The sequence below is a fragment of the Coturnix japonica genome, chromosome Z (assembly GCF_054131305.1).
Source record: "Coturnix japonica strain WE chromosome Z, WE-NBRP24, whole genome shotgun sequence".
Classification (NCBI taxonomy): Eukaryota; Metazoa; Chordata; class Aves; order Galliformes; family Phasianidae; genus Coturnix; species Coturnix japonica.
In genome coordinates, this window is record NC_140702.1 from 20,091,505 (window position 1) to 20,117,095 (window position 25,591).

Genomic DNA, 25,591 nt, shown 5'->3' on the forward strand with positions numbered 1-25,591 from the left:
GATTTCTTTGCTCACAGAAGTTGACTTTGGTAAAAGTCATGAAGCAGTGCGATATGATGTCCTGCAATTGTATTTTTATGAAGATAGTTATTATCTCATGATGTTTGTTGATCTTTTGTGCTGTTTTTACTATGTGAGAACTGGACTGAGCTTTGCCATGTTCAGATAGATCCTAACAACAACAAAAAATTTCTGTAGTAAATACGTGAGTAACTATGTGAGGGAGTTTGCTCCCTCCCTCACACTGTGGGAATAGCAGAGGATGGTACTGAGCATCTTGCGCACTAGCACTATGTTGAGCTGTCTGTTAGTCCCTTGTCAGGACTTGTGCCAGACATGCTACTGTTGAACCTACACTTGTGTGCTCTGCAGAAATTTTGTTCAAGTCTTCACACTGACTGCTGCTTGAAGTTTTCCTGAGCAGTTCCCAGATGCTTTGGAAAAAAAAGCCTACAGGATTGCCTGTTCATTTTTCTTGTATGGAGAACAGGCGCAAATCACTGCTTGATGAAGTCTTCTGGAGCTGCTGTGAGAATGCCGGGTACTGTCAGTTTAGAAAAATGAAGCTTGTGTTGCTTTGTTATTCACTGCAGAGTGAAAACACAAAGGTCCTTCAGTGTATCTTAAGTCAGTTTTCTTCTGACCAGGGGGGGTTAGGAAGTTTGTGAAATTTACACGAAAAGACCTGGAAAGAATAACACAAAAGGACTTGAGGAGAATTATGTGGAGTGGAAAGCTATTGTAATTTGAATGGATAATGAAAAACATCCATTTTACAGTAGCTTTTGGGCTTCTTTAGAGCATGTGCTTTATTAAATATTCTGCAGAAAGAAGTCAGAGTCGGTTAGCATTGGCCCCCTGAACATGCCTATTCATATGTTCATATTCTGTCTTCATATGTAGAAGACAGACTGGATACAGGCTGTCAGTGGTCAGTTAGTTTCTTCCGTGTTTGTACTCAGCAAAGCCACAGCCCTTCATTGAGGAAGCACTCAGGCAGATGTGAGAATTTCTATCCAGTCTGTAGAATCATAGAATGGTTTGGTTTGGAAAGGACATTCAGGATCATGTAGTTCCAATCCCCCTGATATAAGTGGGGACACGTTGCACTAGACCAAGTATTTCAAAACCTCAGCTAGCCTGGATATGGCTTCCCTTTGATCTTCCCTGGAAGGAAAGTTGGACAATTGAGAAAATAAACAGATCTCTGTGTATTTCATGCCCAAGGCATCATGTTTAAAAACTTCAGATTTTTTGAGTTAATGTCTCAGTCTAAGTCATGCCAATCACCTGTGGGTTATTCTCTAATTTTGATAATCATAGTATGTAAAGACTTATTAAAATCTAATTAACTGATATAACTGATGTGTAGTAAGCAATATCATCCCTTTTTTACTCCTCTTTCCTTGAAGTTAAAATTTTGTCTGTAATTATTGAAGAGCTTGCCAATGTTTTTACCAAAGTTCAGAACAAAAAGAAAAATACTCTTTGCAAAGAAAAATAAGTTTATATCTTGAGAGCATTGTTCTTTTCTTTTCCAATGACTTTGCTTCTTGAAGCATATGGTGTCAGAAAATCTTACTTTGGTATAGAGGTGATACTTGTAGAGGAAAAGTAGTTCTGGAGAATCCTGATATTTATTTGAGAAGGATAGAGTACCTCAGAAACACACACTTAGGCACTACATAGTAGTCCTTTGCACTAGAACCCTATCTTACTCTTCAAGAATGCAGTACACACTAAGAGACAGATGCTGTCTTTCACCTGTAAGAGTGAACAGTTTCGGTTGAGAGAAGAAAAAGACAGAAATCCCATCTCTAATATGTGGTCAGCATCTGTAATGGCCAGAGAGATGCTTCTTCAGTCAGGATGCTCACATTTCTACCGTGTTTCTGGCTCTCTTTTGGTCTTGTGGAGTAACCGATCCTAACAACCAGCTTTCTGCTGGATCCTAGTATGTAGGGTCTGCATTTGGGACCTTCTATACATTGATCTGAGAGATGGAGTATCAGGTCCTAAGTATGGCTCTTGAAAAACAACATGACTGTATGACTGAGAGTGGAAACTTGTGAAACCAGAAATGCCATTTTAGGAAATGCAAATCAACATTTAGTGCAGTGAACCTGGCACAGTAGCAGCCTTTACTCTACAACAATTTCTAATGCTAAATAAATTCTAAAGGAAGCAGTTGTATCCCACAGAGTATGATTATATATTGGCCTGAGCCTATTTTTACCTTGTTCCATCACTACCATTTTTCTGTCATTTAATTTCTTTATTTATATGTAGCTTGACAAATGAAAGGCTTGAGTGCTTTACTTAAAGCTTGCAAAGAGTTCAGATTTTTTTTTTCTCTCTAATCTTTCAGGTGTCTGACACTCATGAACTAATTAGTATGCAATTCTGTTTTCTGCATTCTCTAAATGAACTGAAAATTGAAATTGCCATTTTAAATTTACACTCTCTACATGTAATTAATAATGTCACTACAATGCTTATAACTGGCTTGTGATTTAAAGGGTCAGTGACCATGCTTTTCAAAGCAAATTGAAGTCAGAGTAACTTGCATCTCCTTTTTAAAGTCCTGCTGATCTCTTTTTCCTTGCATAGGTTGTCAGCAATAAAATAAAACTCGTGTGTATGGTTCACTGTTTTATGAGTGGCATTAACATTTAATGTTTTAGAATACAGTGAGAAAAAAACAATACATTGTTTTCCTGTGTTTCCACAATTTTATATTTCCAGAATTGTTCAATCTGTCAAAATGGTCACTTTGCCTGCTCTGGTAAAACTGTTTTTGTCAGAACTCTTTCCTTTAGAAAATACTGTTTTTTCTTTACCCTTTTGTCCTTTTACGCCCATGTCTTTAGAATATTATTGTCTTTAGAATATTTAGAATATGTCTTTCTTTTTATCCTGGTTCTGTCTCTACTCCTTCCTTCCACATAGTTCATATCTCTGTATTTCCTTTCACACTGTTCATATCTGAATTTTCCTACAGCAGTACAGATCAGAATACAAATGGCCATTGGCAGGACTGTTGATCATATTCTCTCTCCACCACATGCAAAACAACTTTAGATTTAGGAGAGTTGACCACACCCTGTATTTTCACTCTGACTCTCACATTCCTATCTTCAGTCATCCCTCTGTTCCCTTCCTGTCTCATTTTCTTTGTTTCCATCATTCTTCCCACTCACTTCTGTACTTTCTGCTTTGCCCTCCTGAAATAAAATTATACCTGCAATAGATCATAGATCAACCTATGTAAAGCTTAATTGGCCCAAGAATAGTAGGACCTACACCACCTATATCAGGGAACCTGGAATGTAGAAGGAGCTCACAGCAGAACTCCAGTGGTTTCTACCACTGTATTGAAGATCATGCTGAGATTTGTTTGATAATAAATGATAGGGAACACTAAGAACATCCTCAGAAGTGTGTCTCAGTATTAGAACAAGGTAAGATGGTGCATGAAGGCATGCTAGAGATGTAGGGTGAAAGGTACCAGATTTCAGATCAGACAGTAAAAATCTAAGTGTGTGCAGCGGAGGTTTAACTAAGGGAAAGATGGGGTAAATTTAATTTCCTGGTGCTGGCTGTGGCTGCTCAATTAGGCAAGGAGTGGAAAAGATCGGTTCCTGCTGGTGGCCATGTAATTGCTGCTGTTCCATGGTGACTGAGCTGCCACATCTGAGAACAAGAGATCCTGCAATTGTGCTTCTCTTCAGAAGGTGATTGAGAAGATATCTGTGAGGAGCAAGGCTGATAACAGCAGCAATTGTGGCATTATATGAGAGGCTATCACCTTTTTCTTTTTTCTTTTTTTTCATTTAAGTGTTCTAAGGTCTTTTGGACATGGAAATTGTTTTTATATGGTCAGTATTAATCCACAGGCAGAGAGCAGATTTAAGCATATGCTGCATTCAGAGAATGCTAAGAAAATGAAGTGAATGCTGTGGTTGAGGGCCTGAACTGGAGATTGTTGTATATAACATTTTGAATTGAAGAATAAAAAAGTGCTTAATTATCAATTACTAAAATATCAGGAATTGTTTCTCCCAATTCATTTACATTGTTACAAGTTCTCTTTCAAATAAAAAGATCAAAATATTTTGCTTTATTAGTATGAGAAAGAAGAGGACTTAGTTTAAGGTAAGAATTAAGTACATTTTCATCTTACAGTTAACTCCTTTCTATGTCTATTTGTACTGTTTTTATCTCTTAGATCCTGATATATTTAAATATCAAATATATTTTGCAAATCAAAAATTTAGAAGTCTTATTCAGAATATGGAAACAAAGTGCTAAAGCAAGTTTTCATTTGTTCTCTAAATAGGTTTTCTGAAACTACATTATGAAAATTAGATACAACTCCATGTTTTGAGATACTACATATTAATCAAAAAGCTGTCCAACTTCTCTTTGGCAATTTGCATATATTAGCATTCGGATCTAAAACAAATGCAGTTTTATTTACTTTTAAATATTAATTTTTAAATTTTGTGCTTGTTTTTTTTTAAATACTGCTTTTAAATATTACTTTTTTTTTCTTCTTTTTTATAACTTCTGCAGATTAAAAAAAGTCTTTCCCTGTGTAAGTGGATAGTCTTCCCACTGAGATTCTCAATTAGAAAGTGATATATACACCAGCAGGTTCTGTCTAAAGCTTTATCAGGTTCCTGTAATAATTTAGAATTTTAAGATCAGATAAGTCTATAGTCAAGAACAATGTAGTTCTTGTATGTTTCCGTAGCAGAAATCAGAAGGATTAATTAAGTAGCAGTGCAGTAGGCGTCCCATGGAATGCACAGAAATGTTCAGTTCTCTGGAGGGTACACACAGAGCCTGCATACTGTAAGGGAGATGGCATTGTTCATACTGAGAAAACAAAACACCACAGTGCTGCCCATACACAGCATTCATCAAAATGCCTTTGTGGACTAATTATATTGATATGCTTGAAGATTTTGTATTGAAAGTTTGCAAGGTAAGACAAACATTGCACTTTATTCAGTAGGATACTTGTTTCATGGGATCTAAATTCCTGTTTCTACTTCATTTAGTCATTACTGATGTTTTTATATCGATTTTTTTATCATTATTTATACTTCTGAATATACTGAAATATATATTCTAAATGCATATAGAATGCACCCCCTTTTTTTTTTTTTTTTTTTTTTTTAATTTGTAGCCTAATTTCTTTATTTTTCCATCTATCACAACCTCTGTGGCCTCAGTATGAACACTGGTTCTCAGTCTCCCTTTTTGAGTGCTTATAGTCTGTAACACTGGCATAATTAATTGTGATCAGTCATAACTATTCTAACACACCATCAATGTAATACAAGCTGTTTAAGTTCCATCATTCTCATCCTCACATCCAGGAAAGAGTAAAACATAAGCAGGGAGAAAAACATCAGCTTCCACATCAAGAACTTCCAAAGAACAAGTATATGCCAGATGATAACTATTTGCTAATAAAATGATAAAACCTAAAATACACAGAGGTCTTGCAGAACATTCATTCAAACATCTGTTAGTAAGAGCTTTAAGCAAACGACCATCTGTCAAACCATTCATTTTGTCAAAGTTCATTTCCTCATTCATGAGTACTGTTGTATCAGCTTCCAGAAATACCTGTCATCATAGATTAAATATTTAATATTACTTAATATAGCTCTTAGCTTAGCATAATGTGGCCAAGTGAACCTTATGAAATATGATCTGAGAGCCATCATGTAAGGTGATTTGAACCATACAGGAAGTCTTAATCTGTTAAAGTTAAATGCTCAAAAATGTATTAAAGGTTTTCATTTTTTGTCAACAATCCAAAATTTTACTTAGTTTCAGATGAGGATTTCTTTGGGGAGTATTAAAAAGTGACAGTAAGTACCTGAAAGCCATTGGCAGGAGAGAACAGAAGCTAATAACAAAGATACTTCTGAGTTCTCTCAAAACAGCTCTACAGAGGACTTTGGAACTGCAGAAATTGAAGAAGTTCTTCAGATGGTCAAAGTTCACCAGAATTTAATTGACTTCAGTCAACTCAAAACCAGTGTCTGCAAACTGGATCTCCATCAATGTCTAAATCTTCAGATTACAGGCAAAAAAAAAAAAAAAAAAAAGTATTGTTTATCTACTCACACAAGAAAACAAAAGGCCTAGGCGCCTGTTTCCTAGTGTAATCATCTTGATACTCCCTTGTGTCCCATATCTTGTTATCTATTTGATATCATCTTAAATCTCTTAGTTTCATTCTTCATACACACAAACACCCACACACATACATATTCAGACAACTTTTGATTGAGGTTTCAAATACACAGAAACAGTCAGTTCAGTGTTAGCATTCCCATGGCAACAAAAAGTTGGTGCTGTTATATACACTATCCATAGTATGCTCTGAAGCCTGTGCTTCAGCTTTCCTTAATAATTCTCCATAATGGAGCAGAATGGCTGAAGTAACAGTATTTTTAAACACATTGCTTCATGTACCTTTAACAACATATATTTTGAACTAATGATTTGTCACATTTATGGTAATTAAAACAGTAAATAGTGATAGACTTAATTGAGCAAATGTGTGTCTGCCTGGATTCTTGCTCCAACAGCAAGTGGCATATGGAGATAGCCTTAAACCTACATGGAGGCCAACAAACTGTAATGGAGTGATGTGTGCGTATCATAGATCTCCAGTGAGAACGACAACACAGTTAGATGATGCTATGCTGGTGTGAGATAGTAAAACAGGTCATATATTAGATAATAAATATTCACTTTCAAGGTGTCAAATGAAATAATTGTTGCTTACAGGTGGTCTTCTGCTAAGCCTGACTTCTAGAAAGACTATTTTAGGTTACTTCACTACAGGTAAAGTTTGGGACACTGTGCTATTTTTGTATGACACAGAGACATGCATATGATAAGTAACAGAACTGCAGAGCAATCTACTTGGTGGAAATGGAGGTAAAACTCTGGCACAGCCTCAGCTTTCAAGGAGCTGCAGTCCTTGTCTGTACTTCAGAGCTTCTCTGTGATTTTAGAGGCATTGGAGAAAACTTAGTCTTATACAGTGAGTGTAGGAGTTGCCAGCACCACAATATTAAAGCAGGAAACAGGGTATAAAGGAAACTCATAGTCCTTGACCTCTGTTGAAATTATGTGTGTGTGTCAGCAGACTTCACTGGAACTGTGGACTGAAAAGAGAGTTTTACTCTCACATTCCTGTAACGTTATTCCATGAGTGGTTAAGATAAATAGACATTGTTTAAGTTCAAAGTTCTTAAGTATATTTTGCCAGTTTTGAGGAGGGTTTTGTTTGTCTGTTGCAAAGCCAAGCAATGTTTTGCATTTTAATTAAATCTATTGCCTATCAGCTTCTATAGAAAGAAAATGTGTTTTAAGGAGAAATGCAGGGCTAATTAAAATGATAAGAAAGTCTCCCTTTTTATTCCTGAACATCAGGATGCTCAAGGGTAACTATACTTAAATATTAACTTTTTTGCCTACTGATTGTTAATTTGAAGGGATAATGGAAAGTATGGGCTTATTTATTGTGATTCGACCAATATTCAGCCAGTTTCACAGGATTCAGGAGGGATTAATCATTCAAGCCTATTTTTCATTTTCTGTAATAGCATCTGTGGGTGGCAAATTCATACGGGTGACGTAGTCTTTTCAGCAGACACAAAGCCATCTGCCACCTGTGTGCTTATTAGTCTACCTCTTCACTCCACTTGCGTCCATGTAGTGCCTTGGCCTCTCTCCCTACTCAACCAGTCTCATAGCAACCAACAGATTATTTCCAAAGTTGATAATATGTAGGAAGTATTGCTTTCATGTACTCCTATTTTCCCATTTGTATTTCTCCCACAAATTGTGTCACGAAGTGAACACATTCTAACAGTTGCTCTAATTATTATCAGCATTACCATATCAGTCAGAATGTTCTAATTACAACTGGAATTTCAATGTTATTTGGGACTTCTATAAACCGACAGTGAAAAAGACTTAGACTAACGAGACAAGCTATTAGCAGATACATGGGAAGAACATAAAGATGTTATGGTCAGATAATAGGCAGCATAAAGCCATCTGTGGTTGCCAGGCGCATTGGAGAATGGGGATTCAAGTATTTCTTGATTACAGTTATTTGAACCAAGAAGGAAAAGGTGTAAAGATGTGTATTTTGTGATGTTTTGGTTTTGTTTTTGTTTTTTTTGGTGTCTTTTTTTCTTTTTTTTTTTTTTTTTCTTTTTGTGTTACAAAAACTGAAATACTGCATTACGAGTCATTTAGGAATTAAAAACACTATTGGATTACAGACTAAGGAAGTGTAACATGTTTCTGATTAACCCATTGCTAAAAAATCCAGACCAAATTTAGATCCTTAGCATCTCCCAAAATTGACATGACTAAAGGTGTCTTTCCTTTGCATAGCCCATGACAACTATGGCCTGTGAAATCACTCTTCAGTGATTCTCTTCACCTTCCTCTACAGCTGCAATAATTTCTATAGATATACTGCATTTGTAAAGAAAAGAAAGACAGGGTAGTGAGCTATGGTTAAGAAGTGTTCTCTACAAAGATTGTTATCCGTTTGATATCAGTGCTATCCTTTACTGACTATATTCTTGTGAAGGAACTAAGTAGCTTTAGTTATCCTGTGTGTTAAAATTAGCTGAGAATGTGTAAAACCCCTAGCAGAAATCCCACAGCGCCAGGGAAGTCTGATCTTCTGCGTTTTCTCAGTTATTTCGGTCTTTGCTTCAGCTTCCATCTCTCAATCGATGGGTTTAACTTCAGGCTTAGCTTTAACATTCAGAACTAATGAAGAGATTTTCTTCATCTGATTTGTCATTTTGTAACACATCTCCTTCTGAGTCACAGTATCCTCGACTGAGAAGATGTACAGGACCCAGACAGAGCATGCCAGAGTCCAAATAAGAATGCTTCCCAGTTATCTTTGTTGGGATAAGAGCAGGTCACATTTATTATCAACATTTTCACAGGTGTTTTCATGTTGGATTAGAAGAAAAGTGCATGTTTTTTCTGCAGACATTTTACATCCCAACCTCTATGAGGTATTGATCAGAGCTACTTTACATGCAGAAACACATCCAGATATTTTCTTTGACAGCTGTTGTTATTTGCACATTCTTTGATTGTTACTTTAAGATTTATTCTAGACATTTTGGGGAAGTTATTTTCTGTTGCCCAAGGAGGTTGTGGATGCCCTATCCCTGAAGACATTCAAGGCCAGGCTGGATGTGGCTCTAGGCAGCCTGGTCTGGTGGTCAGCAACTCTGTACATAGGAGGAGGGTCGAAACCATCATTGTGGTCATTTTCAACCAGGCCATTGTATGTGAAGATCATTCAAAGTTAATAATAGCAATAAATGACTCTGGTGTTTCTTAGTTAATCTTAAATTGCAAGTATACATGTATATAGAATACCAAGTTAATCAGGAATTTGTTAATAAGACGAAATTTTACAAGGCAGCAAGCCTCTAAGAAATGTAAGATTGATTATGGACCTCTATTTGAGATGGCAGGCTAAACATACCAGTATTTGAATAATTCATGTCATTCAGTTAATGACTTTCATAACAACTACCTTTGAGACTAAAATAATGGCTTAATAACAAGAAACAGACCAAGCAAATTTTTAGATTCTCTAACTATGTAAACACTTTGAGGCACAAAGTGAATATTTTCAAAAAAAGTCAAAGTGAGAAATTTTTTTTATATTCATAACATATGCTCCTCCATGTTAACATTACAGTTTAGCCCAAACAGTCCCCGTGTTTGGTTTTATTTACGTGTACATTTATTTTTTCCATATAAGATGATTTTGGTCTGCATTCTGATCCTTTCACAGACTTAAAAATTAGATTTACAGGCCAGCTTACACCTCTGTTTCAGCTTGCCTAGCTGGAAACATACACAGTTTTATTTAATTTATTTAATTGAAAAACACAAAGATGTTGAGTTGCTTTTAGGTTGCTGGCTGGGACCAATCTGAAAATACAATGAAGACCCGAGAGCTCTGTTTTTACTGTATAAGAAAAGAAATGTGCAGGGCACCCTGAAATGACAATATGAGAAGGATGAGTTTGCAGAGGATTTAGTAGGAAAGTTGTGAAGAGTTTTTGCTGAATCTGCACTGAAGTCAGTGAAATGAAAAGGGTTTGTGCTCAGAAATGACTGGGCATTTCATCGATTTGCCCAAAGGGCACAATCCCATAGTCACAATAGGAACTACCACTTCCAAAGGGGCATATAGCAAATGACTGTGTTTGTTCTTCCAGACTGTCACAAATTTAAAATAAAACATGTTGACTTTTCTCTGAGTAACAAAGTCTTATCCAGAACAGCAACAGCTGCAGTGCCACCGTGGATAAATCACCGTGCTACCTAGTCTGGTTGCTGGTTAGGGCATGTATTGCTGCTGCTATCCTGACCGATTCATTGCCCTCAGCTACACCTGGAGAAGCTCTGCTGACAGGCCTGGTTAGGACAGTAACAAAAAGCTACAGACAAGCAAGACAGACAAATACTTTACATTGAAATGTGTGGATACCCTGCAGCAGGGAAAATAATAGGAACTGACCTGCTCTGGCCTTCCTGCACCTCATCACATTCCAAGTCCTGCTCTACAGCCCTCTGCTCCTGACATGCTGTCCAAATGAAACAGCAGCATTCAGTGTGTTCAGCATGCACTGATGCTGGATGCTGGTGGAAGGGGAATCATGGGAGGGAGCTTTCATGCTCATTATATTTCCCAGTCTTGCAGGAATCATGACAGGTTATTTCTTCCCTGAGTTTATTACAAGCATTTTCATTGGCAAATTTCCTTATTTCTCATCAAAAGATGTTTCTGTGGGAGCTTTCTATCTGGCTTTAACAGAGTTATGACTATAAAAAAATAAATAAATAAATCCTTCAGAAGCTGATGAAATTATCAGGGGATGGTTGCTATAATAAATCTTTGCGTACCAGTATAACCTTGATCAGTCCTATTTTTAAATGAGCAGTAGCGAATTTTAGTGAAAAAATATGTATTTTATGCCAGAGAATATTGAGAATTATTTATAGAGGTGCTATTGTATCTCATAACAGAACTAGGTAAGCATCATAGTTCTCCGTAAACTGCATTTCTGTTTTGAACAAAGCCTTATGAAAAACTACACTTTAAGTTTCAAAGAGCCAACCTTTTCTAAAGGCTTTAAACTGAACATTTCTTGTAAGATTGCTGTTAAGGTGAACTTCTTGTCAACCTGTTCTGTACTAAATGTTAGTGGTATTATTGTTAACAGTGCAGCAGCAAATGAGAAAATTATAGCTATGCTTGTGGCCAAGAGTATTGCATATGGTATCTGCCTAAAGTCACTCCATCTTTTTATCATTCTCTCTCTATGAAATAATGTATATTAGGTAGTTGCAACTGATTTTTATTTTGGGTTTTTTGTTTTTTTTTTATCAAGTGCATAGCTTCTGCATACTGAATATTCTTTGTTCACAAATTGCAGAAGTATATCCATTGGTGGAATACCTAATTACTCCTGTTCTGTTACATTGACATATTGTGATAATGGTGATAATGACTTTTTGCCTTTTTTTTTTTTTTCCCCTGCAGTTCTAAGGTTTGTTAAGAATGCTGGGAAGTTATATTGGGGCATTTTTGTGTTTTGTGTAGCTCTCTGGATGGTTGGTTGAATAGCTCCCACTTTTTATGACAAAAAATATGATAAAAATATGATGTTTTATGGTTCTCCATTTGCCTACATATAGAAGTGAAGCTGCAGAAGTGTGTTACAGATTAGCAGGGTTTGTTCTGAAATGTCTTTGAAAATAACGCTCTGTCTTTATTCTGAGCAATCCAAAGGAACTGTAAACTTGCCTTGTCCATATTGACCCTTTCTCCTGAGAAAAATACTCATTTTTGTTTATTCCTCCTTTCTGGCAAGGATTTATTGTAAGTTAAATTCCAGTTAAATTGTGATTGCCTACAACTTCAACTGTTTAGACATGTGAATGATTTAGCATCCTAAAACTGATTTACATGAGTCATTGCCATCAAAGACATTAGTACATTGGTGAAAATTACTGCTACAGAATCAGTGCCAAGAGCAAAAGACATAGCAAGATGCTCCTTCCTCTGCTGCTGAAAAAGGCAGTGGCTTTGTAAACTGCTGTGAGGAGAAAAGTGGTCTAATCATGGTGCTGGGAAGATTTTGGTGATTGAAAAGAACAAAATTAAATGAAATTTAAGGGTTGGCGGGAATATTTTAAACTGTTAGAGTGGAATTACTCCCCAGCTCTTGAGCACGTGCCAAACTTGAGAGCACTGCCTGAGTGATTTTCTTTTTGCTTGGTTTTGAATATACCATAGAATCACAGAATGGCCTGGTTGAAAATGACCACAACGATCATCTAGTTTCAACCCCCCCTGCTATGTTCAAGGTTGCCAACAACCAGACCAGGCTGCCCAGAGCATCCAGCCTGGCCTTGAATGCCTCCAGAGATGGAGCATCCTCAACCTCCTCAGGCAACCTGTTCCAGTGCATCACCACCCTCTGAATGAAAAACTTCCTCCTAATCTCTAACCTAAATCTCCACTGTCTCAGTTTAAAACCATTCCACCTTGTACTATTACTATCAGAGTATATGTCAACTGTCTTTCCATATCTGCGTAGTGAATTTATGCCACCCAGAAGAGGTTTCCCAAAAACTGGTGGAAGGTGCACCCCTAGAGACATTCAAGGCCAGGCTAGATGGTGCTCTGAGCAACCTGATGTAGCTGTAGGTGTCCCTGCTTATTGTAGAGGAGTTGGACTAGATGGCCTTTTAGGGTCCCTTCCAACTCATATGGTTTTTTCTGTGATTCTGTGATCATGCAGACATCACCTCTTTCACAATGAATCAGATTTGAATGGACGTAAATGAGATCACGGCCATTCATTTACATGCATCTTTACCAGCTTGATTTAGTGTTCATCATTTTCTCTAGCCACAGGAAACTTTTGCACTGAAATACAAAGGCAGTTTCAGGGAGATTCATTAATTATGGGTATCAAGTGGCACCTTACTCAAGTTCTGTCAGATGGTGTGTGCTGTAAGGAAGTGCAGCACTGGGCACTTCTTACTGGGATTCATGTGTAAACATCATGGCCAAAATCTCCAGTGAGTGATGAATGTAAATTACTGTATCCAGGATCTGACTGCAGCACCATGAATGAGGCTGCTTTCTTCACAGAACATTAGAAGGAAGTCAGGCTGGAAGAATGTATCGGGTTTTTTAAGCAAGACTTGATTCAGATTTCTGTGCCAGCATCTTCCACTTTCAAAGCCTCTGCGATCCAATAATTCTTAAATTACTGGGGCAAACCCTGCAAAGTACTATGGATCTTCTATCATCCTTGATTTGCCTGGTACATAAGGGGTCCTTTATACCCAAATCAGTTACTGCCTTTTTATAAAATGATGTGTCAAATTCTTGTTCTTGCCATGTTGATTTTCACTCGTTTGTTTGAAAACAAAGTCACCATATAATTAGAATATATTACTTCCAGTCCTAAATCTGCTTCTCTTATGTACACAAAGTAGAGCATCCTGAGTTGTTTTTCTTCGCAATTGCCATAGAAAAAAAAAAAAAAAAAAGCACTGAAAATGCTTTTAGTGCTAAAAGAGCCAGTTCACATTACACACTGGGAACTGTGCTTCCTGCTGAAGTACATTAAGTAAGAAAGATTTTCAGCACCAGCTTCATTATAGCCATTGAACAGTTATAATAGTTTGTGTTTTACTAAGCTCTGACTTGAGAAGTTTAAAACCCATAAAGGAACTCAGACACAAAGGGCCAATTAGTTCCTGCTATATCCATATACACTGAAAGGAGCTACCACAGTCATGAGGTTAGCCTCATGAGGGTTTTGTATGTAAGAAAGCTGTGAGGATTTGAAAGCATTTTTCCTCCCCCTTCACCAGGATTTTTCTGCAAACACTGACAAAACCTGTAGACTTCATTGCCAACCACCATGTCCTGTTTTCATGTCCTAAGTTATTCCAAGCTCAGTCCTGTTTAAACACAGATTTTCATTTATGATTCAGAAGCCTCTAAAAGGCGAGATTTCTGCCTGTTGATTACGGAAGTAAGATTGTAATTTCATGTAAGACTGTGTATCGTACATACACAGATGCCGTGTAATGGTGTAGGAGGGGCTGCTATACAGCAGTAGAAAGGCAGGGTCTTTCATTAAAGAATTGAGGTAAAACATTATTCATATTAAAGGAGTATTAAAAAGTAATTATTTTCATTTAATTTTGATTATTATTTGACCAAATCTTCCCTTCATTCAGTAGTGTTTTTCTTTTTCTAAGTTTCAGTTCCTGCTGTTGTATTTAGCTCTTCAGCAGATTATTTTTGGTTGTTGTTGGTGGGAGATCTTTCATCCTTTTGTTTCTTGAGGTGCAGTGTTTGATTGGTTGTATATTAAAGATGGAGGCTGAGGCATGGAAAGAAGACAGTGTAGCAGTAATCCTAATCTGGTGGCTAAAGCCAAGGCTTCCTTATAAACAAGTATACATAAAAAATATCTTTAGATATCACTGGACAGCACATGTAGAAGGCAAATAATGATTGTTTTATGTTTGACTGTACTTTTTAATTTGTTTTTGAAGATGATTTTTTTAATTAAAAAAATGTAAATATGTATCATTTTTCTATCTTGTCTATTTGTGAATAACCTGAAAGTCTCTATAGAGAGTAAAATCTGTGTAACAGAATTCCACAAATCTTTGTGTCTGACTGTTTGCTGCTCTAAATTTTGAAATGGCAGTAATCTCAGGTACTTTCCTCTTACAAATATACGTATATCAGTGGTTTTTTTTCCCCTGAGAAACAACAATGCAGAATTCCCAAGACAAACAGACTTGAATTTCTTTTGATTGATACCTATCTAAATTATTTCATTCTCTCCATCGTAGCTGCAAATGTTCCTGACTTTTCCTGGTGTCTATGAGAAAGATCCTGTAAAAAAATATATATATATATTAATTTTTATAGGAACCTTCTCTCTTCTACAGATGTATGAGTGGTTATTCATTACTGTGAGAAATGTGATAAAGCAACACCGATGTTTATTTTTGCTTTAAAGACAAAAAAATATTATAAGCCTATCTATTTCAGTCAACTAGCAAAGAAATAGCTAGAGCCTCCCAAAAACAAAACAGTAAAATACTGTCTTTCTTCACTTACCCATGTAGTATGTAACAAGATATTTTAACACTGATGTTTGATAATCCTTAATAGTTGCTAAATTACATTTCCAAGTGAGAGAAAATCTTGAGATCATGCCGTAAAGGATTTAAATGTCTGTCTGGCAGCCACTTGATGCCTCTCTTGACTCCTTATACCCCTGCACTGGGACTGCCATCCCAAGTGATAAGAAATGCACTGAGCCAGCTTTTTGTTCCATTTTTTTTTACATTTTATTTTCTGTGTATGTATATGAAATGAATAAAAGAAGTAATTACTACAGGTGTAAAGGTAGCCTTTTAGATGATACAGGTATATCTTTTTCCTTTTTGATATTAAAATAAAAAATAAAAAAAAAAAGAAGAAGGAATCGAAGCAATCTAGGATCAGAATTGTGTCCCTCAGCAGGCTAGCTGTGATGTTGTACTGTTTTACTGTTTCAGATAAACCTGCAGAAGAAGATGCGAGTCACTGGAGTTATAACCCAAGGTGCCAAGAGGATTGGAAGTCCAGAATATGTGAAATCATACAAGATTGCTTATAGTAATGATGGGAAGTCATGGACAATGTACAAAGTAAAAGGCACAAATGAGGATATGGTAAGATTAAGTCATCTGTGTATGAATATGTCTCGTGGTCAAGCCGCCTTCAGTAATTTGAGCTATCTCTGGTAGATAAGCCTAATTACTTGTCAGCTTGATATAGCTTGCCGTTTTCTTATTTTATTCCAGAAAAAAATCTGTAAATTTGTACTTTCTGTCTGCTCAGAATTTCTTATACTTTAATTGATGGTCGTATAAATGCTGTGTCCCAAGTCTAGAAAAATCCTGTTTATTACACGTATCTGATTTTCATTTTAATTACTTTACCAGTAATTACTCATTACTTTGTTTTCAATTTAGTCGTATTACACTGGCAGATTAGCGTTAACCCTTTAAAGCATAGAATTCATTCATCACTGGTTAATCTCCATGCTACACAGTGTCATCCAGTGAGAAGTGCATGTCTACAGGTTTTAAAAAGAGCTGTACATGCAAAACAGTAAAATTTGCTCTGCTGTATAGTTTAAAATAGAGTGCAAGCACCTAGCAGAATTTGACATGTTTTTTCTTATGCACACAGGGAATTAAACTGCTGTGTGAAAAAGTGTGCAATGAGGGAAGAAAACAAAGTAATACAAACAAAGCATGTCTACATTGTTAGAATGAGGTCTAAATAAAGGAATGTGTACAGGTTTAATTCAGTGCCCACTGAAATCGGTGGGAAGGTTACAGTACAGTTCAGTGGGAGCTGGACCAGGCTCTTGAGTAGAGGCAAATAATAGATGCCAATCAGTGCAGATAATTGAAAGCTAAATTGAATAAGGTCTACTTAATGCACTAATTAGACAAGGAGATGTAATTTATTGCATTAGTAGATCAGGTTCCCAGGAGTGACAAGATAGAGGCCCTGATTCAGTGCAGGTAGCTAACACACACTGATGCAAGCCAATGGAAATGTATTTTGCTTAAAGATTTGTGTGTTGAGCAGTGAAGGAGATGAGGCATTCTCTGTGAAAAACTCTAAGAAACGTGGAAAAGAGGTCAGAAGAGTGGATATTTCTGAGACATGGGAATGCATTACACACTTGGTATCAATCTTGGCATGTTCTTAGAACAATTTTGGTTTTCTTTTTGTAGGTGTTCCGTGGAAATGTGGACAACAATACCCCATATGCTAACTCCTTCACGCCTCCAATAAAATCACAGTACATACGCCTGTATCCTCAAGTTTGCCGGAGACATTGCACGTTGAGAATGGAACTCCTGGGCTGTGAATTATCAGGTGGGTTCCTTGAAGGGAACAGGAATCATATAATCACAGGATGGCTTGAGTTGGAAGGGATTTTAAAGCCCATTCAGTTGCAATTGTTTGCTGCAGGCAGGTTGCCCCCCCCGCCCACAGCTCAGGCTGCCCAGGACCCCATCCAGACTGGCCCTGAGTGCCTCTAGGGATGGGGCACCCGCAGCTCTCTGGGCAGCTGTGCCAGGGCCTCACTGCACTCTGAACAAAGAATTACTTCCTTATTTTCCATCTAAGTCTATGTTCTTTCAGTTTAAAACCATTTTCCCTTGCCTTATAACTACACTCCCTGATAAAGAGTCCCTTCCTGTGCTTCCTGTAGGCCTCTTTAGGTACTGATAGGGCTTAAAGCAGTCTCACTGGACTTTAAGCAAGCACTGCATTTTCATGTTGGTGGACTAAACTACCTTACGTAATACAGTTGGTAGGCAACAATTAATCTGCTTCTGTCTAAGTCATGTCACAATGATACCAATTTAAATAATATAAGTAGTAATATACTGTTGCAGTAGGGGAGTAATAGCAGTAGGGCAGCTCAGTAACACTTTGTAAATCTTTCTGGCACCAAAGCTGACCTGAATCATTTTTCATGAGGATCAGGTACATGCCATCCTCAGAGGTATCAGATTCAGCTGCAGCCAAACACCACTCAGACTGGAGACAGACTTATTTTGCTGGGCTGCTTTGGACAAGATTTCAGTTTAAATTTATTTTGTGGGTTTCCAGCAGAAGCAGGGATTGTTTCTTATAGCAGAAAGTAAAAGAGTAAGCGGAGCCAATATAAACCTTCTTAAGGTTTGTAGTTGCAGAAGTTATAACACAAAAATGTAAAGCCTGACCTCTAGCTACTCTCTTCAAAAACCGTATTCCCTAACAAATTCACTAAAGCATGTAAATTTTTTATCTTTTTCAAGAGATCAACCTTTTACCAGTGGGAGCGCTCCACTGAATTCATTTTAGAATGATTTTTATGTGGCTGCCTGCTTACTGTACAAACAATAGTCATCCAATTCAGGAATGATATATCAAAACAGCTGGAGTTAAATAATTCTCAGTCCTCTAGTGGCATCAAAACCAGATTCAGAAATGAAAAGTTAATGCATTAATCTCAGTGTAGCCCTTTTCCAATATAGATAGGTTTGAGAGTAAATAGAAAATTCTGTCTAGCTGCTTTAGTCTATTAGATTTTTATTTATTTATTTATTTATTATGTCTTCCATTTCTGGAACCACAATTTAGAGAAAGTCCTTGCCAGAGTGACCAGGAATTGTTTTGCTCAAAGAACTGTGAAAGCTACTGAAGTGATTTCATTTCAGTGGTCTCCTAACACTTTCAAGGTCACCATTTCTTAGAACCTGGGGCAGCCAAGGCTCAGCTGAACAGTTTCGATCTTAATGAAAGAGAAGTGTACGTAAAGAGAGACTAATACACTCTAATTACAGGTGGTCTATCTTAAGCCGAAGAACATGCTTCCCTGAAAAGTGCTGGTGCTTAGAAAAGAGTCACTGACTATGTTGCAACACCAAATCATCCTAAAAGCTAATCTTTTTTAAGCCAAATGTCATTACAGTCATTAGAGTCTGGACGTTGGGAAAGACCTCTAAGATCATCAAGTGCAACCTCAATGTTCTTCGTAATCTGCTAGAGATATATATACTCAGAAGGACCCATGGTCACAGCTTGTTGAAAATTGTGATCAGTGGTTGTATAGTGGATTATCAGTAAATCAGACATCAGTTTTCATGGCCTTGTCTTCCTGCTTTCCCCATGCTTTGCACATCTCTGTGTTGTAAATTCCCTTCCCACCATAGGATATTCATTTCTGAGAAGACACAGATAACAACTACTGTTTATTGTAATACCTTAATTGAGCTGTTACTAGCAGTAGGAGCAAACTGTAGTTATTGAGCAGCAAATGACATCACACAATGCAGACTCACTCATGCAGTTTACTCATACATTCACACATTTGCATTTGGCAGACAGTTGCCCTCTTGCCTGTGGTTCATGTCATATACTGTTAATGCAAATCCTTGGTTTTCTGAGCTGTCAGTGTTTGCAAAGGAATGTTGGTCCCCAGAATTTAACAGACCTTGGGAAACTTGCACATGTAAGCATGCATGTATCTTTTTGTCTGGTAGTTCTGGCATCTATTTTTGCATGTTAACAATATCTATATGTACCATTCACACAAACACTCATATAAAAGTTCTTTATAACATCCTTGTTTAATACTAGAAGTCAGTCCCCTTGTTCATCTTCAGCCGTGTGTAATCTAGAGAGGAATGCTATGTTTATTAATAGGAAAATTTTCTGAATGTCTTGACTTTTTGAAAATAAAATCACAGTATTAACACTTTAAACATAATTTTTTCCAATTGTGCATGAATGATTGTTCAAGACAGGATACATGTAGGCCTTTATATGGATATATATGGATGCATTTGTGATTTTGTTTCTGGTGTATCAAATATTAACTGTTTCCTTTGGAAGGTTGAGCTTTTTTGAAAGAAGTGATGAATGAGAGCCTCCTTACAGGACTTAGAAGAGTAATATATTGTACCCTTATAAAGACAACCTAGAATAACTTCCAAGTGGGTACTTTCAATTTTCAGACCATAATCCGCATTTTTTCAGTGTTTAGGGTTCTCATTAGCTCACTGCTGCTTCTCAAGTGATGTAGATCAAATAAATGGTACTTGAAAACTTACGCCTTGATAGGTTTAAACACATGCAGATATCAGATACCATTTTTCACAGGTGGTGATATCCAGAGCACCTGAAATGTCTCACTCTAAGATGCTCCTCTGAGCTTTGCCCCAACTGTGTCTACGTGAGAGCTCATTAATAAGCTGTAAAAATGGAGGAGAGTTTAATTCTTTCACAAGGACATTATTGAGTAAATTTAAAGAACACGCAGAGTACTGGAAGTGTCCCAAGGAGTTGTGAGCATTATTACAAATAAACTCCTATGAAGAAGAGTTATCTATGGATACAGAAGTTTTATATCAGTTTAGTGTTTCTGGTGTTTGTGCTCTGAGTGAAAGAGCACATAAACTATCAAAAAACCCAGTCATCACCTTTCATGCAGGAACTGTGAGGTGACTATGGTCTCTCTGGCACAAGGCTAACACACTGTTCTGCCACCTACGTGCATCATGCTTATATCTTCTGCTTCACCTTGCTCTTCCACTGACTCGTAACAACTGTCTTGCACCTCCCCCCTTTGTTATCCTTTTAGAGCAGCAGAGAAGGAAGGCAAGTGTGAAATGCCATTAAGGCATGCGTGCATGCACAGACCCATAAGCAGAGACATCTGCTGTTTCATAAATCAATAATAATACTTAAAACTATTTTTGACTGATAGGAACAACACTGAAAAATAGTTTTGACAACCCTTGTTTTTGTGTCCGGAGCTCCCTTCATATTTTCTCAGATGAAACATTCCTGTTGAAAGTCCTTGTGATCTTGTAGTGATACTTCAGAGTTGAATAATAAGCCAGATCCATCTAAAGAAACAGATGAGTCTCCCTTGTTTGCACTATCAATTTCTCCCGCTACACTCAGGAAAATTATTTTGTGGTTGTTTTTAGCTAGGCAGTTCTTCCAACAGGCAAGACTACATGTTTTCTTTTTTTCTTTTCTTTTTTTTTTTTTTTTTTTTTTTTCAGTGAGAATCAATTCTAAAAAGTTTATTAAAAATGAGCTCCGGTTTCTGTTTATTTTTTTTTTCAATATGAAACATGCCTGTATTTCAAAGTTAAAATACACTTATTGTTAAAGAACATGGTATCATTACCTACCTCTGGTAATTTGCTCCTGCTGCTTGACCCCATTGGAAGCCTTGGACTTAGTTTCCCTGATTTGAATCCCTGAGGAATCCAGTTGATTCTGTGGTTAAACCAATTGAAGAAACAGAAAGTAGAATCTCACCCAAAGGTCTTTGCTGAGAATATCAAAGAAACCAAATAAGAATCACATCTTTAAAATGAAGGTGAACATATTGTGGGGGAAATGAACTTTTAAGAAAAATAAAGCCAGCATTGATATCTAGCTCAAATAAAGTGAAAAACAAAACGACAATTTTGAGGGTGTTACAAGTGGTCACACCACTCTGGTTCTATCATAAGACACCAGCTGAGCTGGGTCATGTCACAGCAAGGAGGCCTTCACAGTTTACCAGTGTGCTGTAAGCAACACAGCTGGGTGGTGACTCAGGAAATGATTACCTGTAAGGAACCAGCTCAGCGGCTCAGGGTCCAAGCGCCAGCTGATAAGCCTGTCTTCACAGTAGTACATAAATTCAAGATCCTGCCCTTCACAACCATCTCAAGGGGATGCACTTTTTGCATCAGCCCCAGTGAGGCTGATGAGTACGGGACACATTCTGACCCATCAGGTTATAGGGAATTAAAATGTTGTTTACAGTTTAACCAAGATAAGTAGCTGATGAACTGAGGAGAATCACCAAAATTGTGGAATTAAAACTTCTGCAGATTTTTGATAGCTGCAGCAGGAAATAAATGAGAAAACTGTCTGTTTTTAGGTTCCCATCTCCACCAAGCCATACATCCACCTTTCTGGAGCTCTCCGGAGACCTTTCTTGCCACCTGACTTTTTCTTTTATGTCTTAAACAAGATAGCTCGCCTACCTCCCTGACTTCCCATACTGCTGTTACATTGGTACCATTCAAGATTGTCATACCTGTTGTCAGTTTCCCTCTTCCTTCTTCCAGATCTAAATACACTTTGCATATTCTCAGCTTACTGTAGCAGTACAGAGGAATATAGATTCACTTGTTAAATTTTTATTGTTTATATTATTATTGTTGGCTTGGGGTGGTTTTTTCCATTGGTTTGGGTTGAGTTCTTTTTTTTTTTTTTTTTTTTTTTTCCCATGAACACCTAGCAGGGAGAAAGAAGAAACCCAAGATCTAACTTTAGTAACAGTCAAAATAACTCAGCAAATTGGGACAACCACCTGGCTTAAGCAAATGAGCCTGTAACTCTAGTTCTCCTACATAATTCTCTACTAATATTCTCACTCCTTCACAGTCATTATTCTGTAGTCTTCTACTCTGCCAGTATGTGGGGGGGATCTTTTTATTTTTGTCTGGGTAACAAGAAATTTGAAAGTGTAGAACTCGGTGCTTGTTAACATTTAAACTTCTGTAATGGTATTAAGAAAAAAACATAATGTTTCCTCAGAACACATGCACATGGTTGATGTGACAAGGAATAAAAAACATGATAAAAATGAAGTGAGTAGAGGAAATAAGAGCAAATTCCTGGACAGGAAAAGAAAACCAAGATAAGAGACAAGAGTCATCTTTTCTATGGGTTTCTGTTCATACATTTGTGTGGGGATAAAATACTTTGAATTCTGTATCTTGTTTTCAATTCTTCCTAGTTAGTGTTGAAACAGAGTGCCTCGAATTGGCTATTTTTCATTTGTTTGTTTGTAGTTTCCCCCCAACGATACTCTAGATTAAAGTCCTTTCTTTGAGAATTGCTAGTTTTCTTTTCCATAAGGGAAAACCTAAACCACTTACAGAGATAAGTAGGCAGTGTCAGTGATCTTATTTTGTTGTTCCAGGTTGCTCTGAACCCCTGGGGATGAAATCAGGGCATATACAGGACTATCAAATTACTGCCTCCAGTGTTTTCCGAACACTCAACATGGACATGTTTGCTTGGGAACCCAGGAAAGCCCGACTGGACAAGCAAGGCAAAGTTAATGCCTGGACCTCCGGCCACAATGACCAGTCCCAGTGGCTGCAGGTAAACTTCCAAATAAAATTTCATGGGCATTCATCTTCTTTGTCATTCCAGCATGCACTGTAAGAAACCTGGCATGCTGAAATTATCTTTGTCTAATTGAGACTGCTCAAAGATGTGTCAAGATCAGTCTGACAGTAGCAAGATTGATTCAGCACATAAATTCATTATAAAACTGCACACAGGGGATGTTTTCAGCCTGAGAATGATTTATACAAGTCAGTAGTAGGCTAATGTGAAAGATTGCAATAAATCACAGTATGAAGGCTATTTGACCAGTTGCTAACACATTTACATTTTTTGAACTGTTGAAAATAGCAGTGCTTTGAGCCAGCTGCCAGTTTGTGGTGGAGTTCTCAGCAGGAAACCTCAATATTGCTAGACATGTGGTGCTAACCCCCTGCAATCTTTCCACATATAAATTATGACATATTAGCTTTTTTACCTACAGTTGCTAAGCAATTTAGCAATATGATTACTGTCTTTTCTCCAAGTTTATACATATACAGCAAGGAAGTAGCAGTTGCCTCATCTATTTAACATTTGAATAACTGTAGATCTTGGGGTTTGCTGAAAGTTTTTTAGAGAAGCTTCTGGAGTGGAGGAAGATTTTATGTTTTACAGGGAGGAAGCAGATGAAAATGTTTTCTGCAAGTAAGTGAGAGGTAGTTTTATCACAGCCAGCTTTAGCCCTGTCAGTGGTACCAAGAAAGAAACCAAGCTTGTGCAGAGACACTGCAGAAATATCCCATGGTGCATTATTCCTCCTGTGGGCGACAATGGATTTTTAATTAAATACAGATGGAAAGGAGTTGCAAAGTTAATTCTTACATTTTATTCTGTTCCAAATCTTGCTATATTTGAACCTACCTGAACCTGCAAATTGAACCTGGACCCCTGTGACTTGTCAGTTCTCTGCAAGTTGTTCAGCAGGCGTACTTTCTTATCTGCTTAATAAGAAAGTTGTTAAGAAAAATGTTACATTTTTTTCCAAAAGAATTCTTGTTTGAAAAGGAAAAAAAAACAAAAACAAAACAAAACAAAAAAACCAGGAGGCATTAAAGTCACTTGTTTCCTCACTGTTTAAACTGGTCATTAACTTAGTTATACTGGAAGCTGATGTTTCTGAATTCAGTCCTTGAGTACAAACAGACTCAGATACTTCAAGATGAGGTAAAAAATTCTGTAAGAAAGACATGCCTGTCATTTAAATTTGCCCACTCATTGTTGTTCTGTTTGCTGGTAGCTCTGTTTTTTTCATTAAAATTCAGAGCACTTTATTATAACCTTTAGTACACTGACTACAATTTTATTGTCATGCTGCTTTCACAGAATTTAGTCAAAACACATTTGTAAGAAAACAACATGTAGAAGCAAACTTATCTCTATGCCCTTTTCCTTCAGCCACTACATATTACAAGGGGTGATCCCAGTGGCAATTCTGTGGAATCCTAAAGCAAGCTTAAAGTAAGACATAGGTTTCTGGATTTCACTAAAGTGGCTGTTATACCAATGTGCTGTTTCACAGTGTTACATGTCTTTGGAGTTTTCTCTGCATGCCTTATTTGGTTGATCCTTTACAGTTTTCTTTAGAAAGCCAATAAAACTGAGTATAAGCTACTGAATTCCTTTAAAAATGATTGTTTAAATGTGTAGTATGTGAATTACTTGAACATCTCTGTTCCGTCTTGCAGTAATTTTGGGAGAATCTTACCTAAATGCCATTGTTATCAACCATTCCTCTTCTTAATGCTTATATGCTGACATACACATCAAAGAATTGCTGTGATAATGGTTGCTGAGAGGTGACTGCATCATGTGCATAAATGCTACTTGCTGCTAATGGGCAGTTTATGGCACTTTTGGATGAACTATATAATCGTAGAATGGTTTGGGTTGGAAGGGGTCTTAAGAACTGCTTAACTTCCTGCCCTCTTGCTGTAGGCAGGGCTGCCAACTATCATACCACACTGTCCAGACCCAATCCAACCCAGCTTTGAGTAACTCCACCATCCGCAGCTTCTCTGGGCAGCCTGTGCTAGTGCTTCACCACTCTCATTGTGAAGAATTTCATTCTTATATCTGATCTGAAGCTACCCTCCTTTAGTTTAAAGCCATTACCTCTTGTCACTGTGTGCTCTTACATAAAGTCCCTGTCCAGCTTTCTTGTAGGCCACAGTGCTGGAAGGTCATGGTGACATCTGCTTAGAGCCATCTCAACTACGTCACCCTTTCCTCCTAGGAGAAGTGCTCCAGCCCTCTGAATCTCTTTGTGGACCTCCTCTGGACCCACTCCAGCTGCTCAACATCTTGTACTGGGGACCATAGAGCAGAAAGAGACCTCCCCACCTCCCCTACCTACTTGTTTTGCTGCAGACCAGGATATGATGGGCTTTCTGGTCTGCAAGTGTACGCTGCTAGTTCATGTTGAGTTTCTAATCCACTAGCACCCCCAAGACTTTCTCAGGTCTGCTCTTATCTACCCATCCCCCAAACTGTCTTTGTGCTTGGGATTTCTCTGACCTTGCACTTCACCTTGTTGAATTTCACTAGGATCCCACAGGTCCACTTCTCAAGTTTAGCCAGGTCCCTCTCATTGGCACCCATTCCCTCTAGTGTATTAGCTGTACCACATAGTTCGGTGTAGTTCACAAACTTCCTCAGAGCACACTCAATCTCCCAGTCCATGTCACCAACAAAAATGCTAAT

At 37.5% G+C, this 25,591-nt stretch overlaps 1 protein-coding gene across 2 annotated transcripts in view; it reads left to right on the plus strand.

The window, feature by feature from the left end:
* Positions 1-25,591, plus strand: part of EDIL3 (EGF like and discoidin domains 3) — a 260,926-nt gene that overhangs the window by 185,119 nt on the left and 50,216 nt on the right. For both annotated transcript variants that reach the window (XM_085528740.1, XM_085528741.1), the window contains 3 exons: positions 15,706-15,861; positions 16,942-17,086; positions 22,701-22,885. In XM_085528740.1, coding sequence (XP_085384866.1) covers positions 15,706-15,861; positions 16,942-17,086; positions 22,701-22,885 — 486 coding nt within the window. The remainder of the gene's footprint in view (positions 1-15,705; positions 15,862-16,941; positions 17,087-22,700; positions 22,886-25,591) is intronic.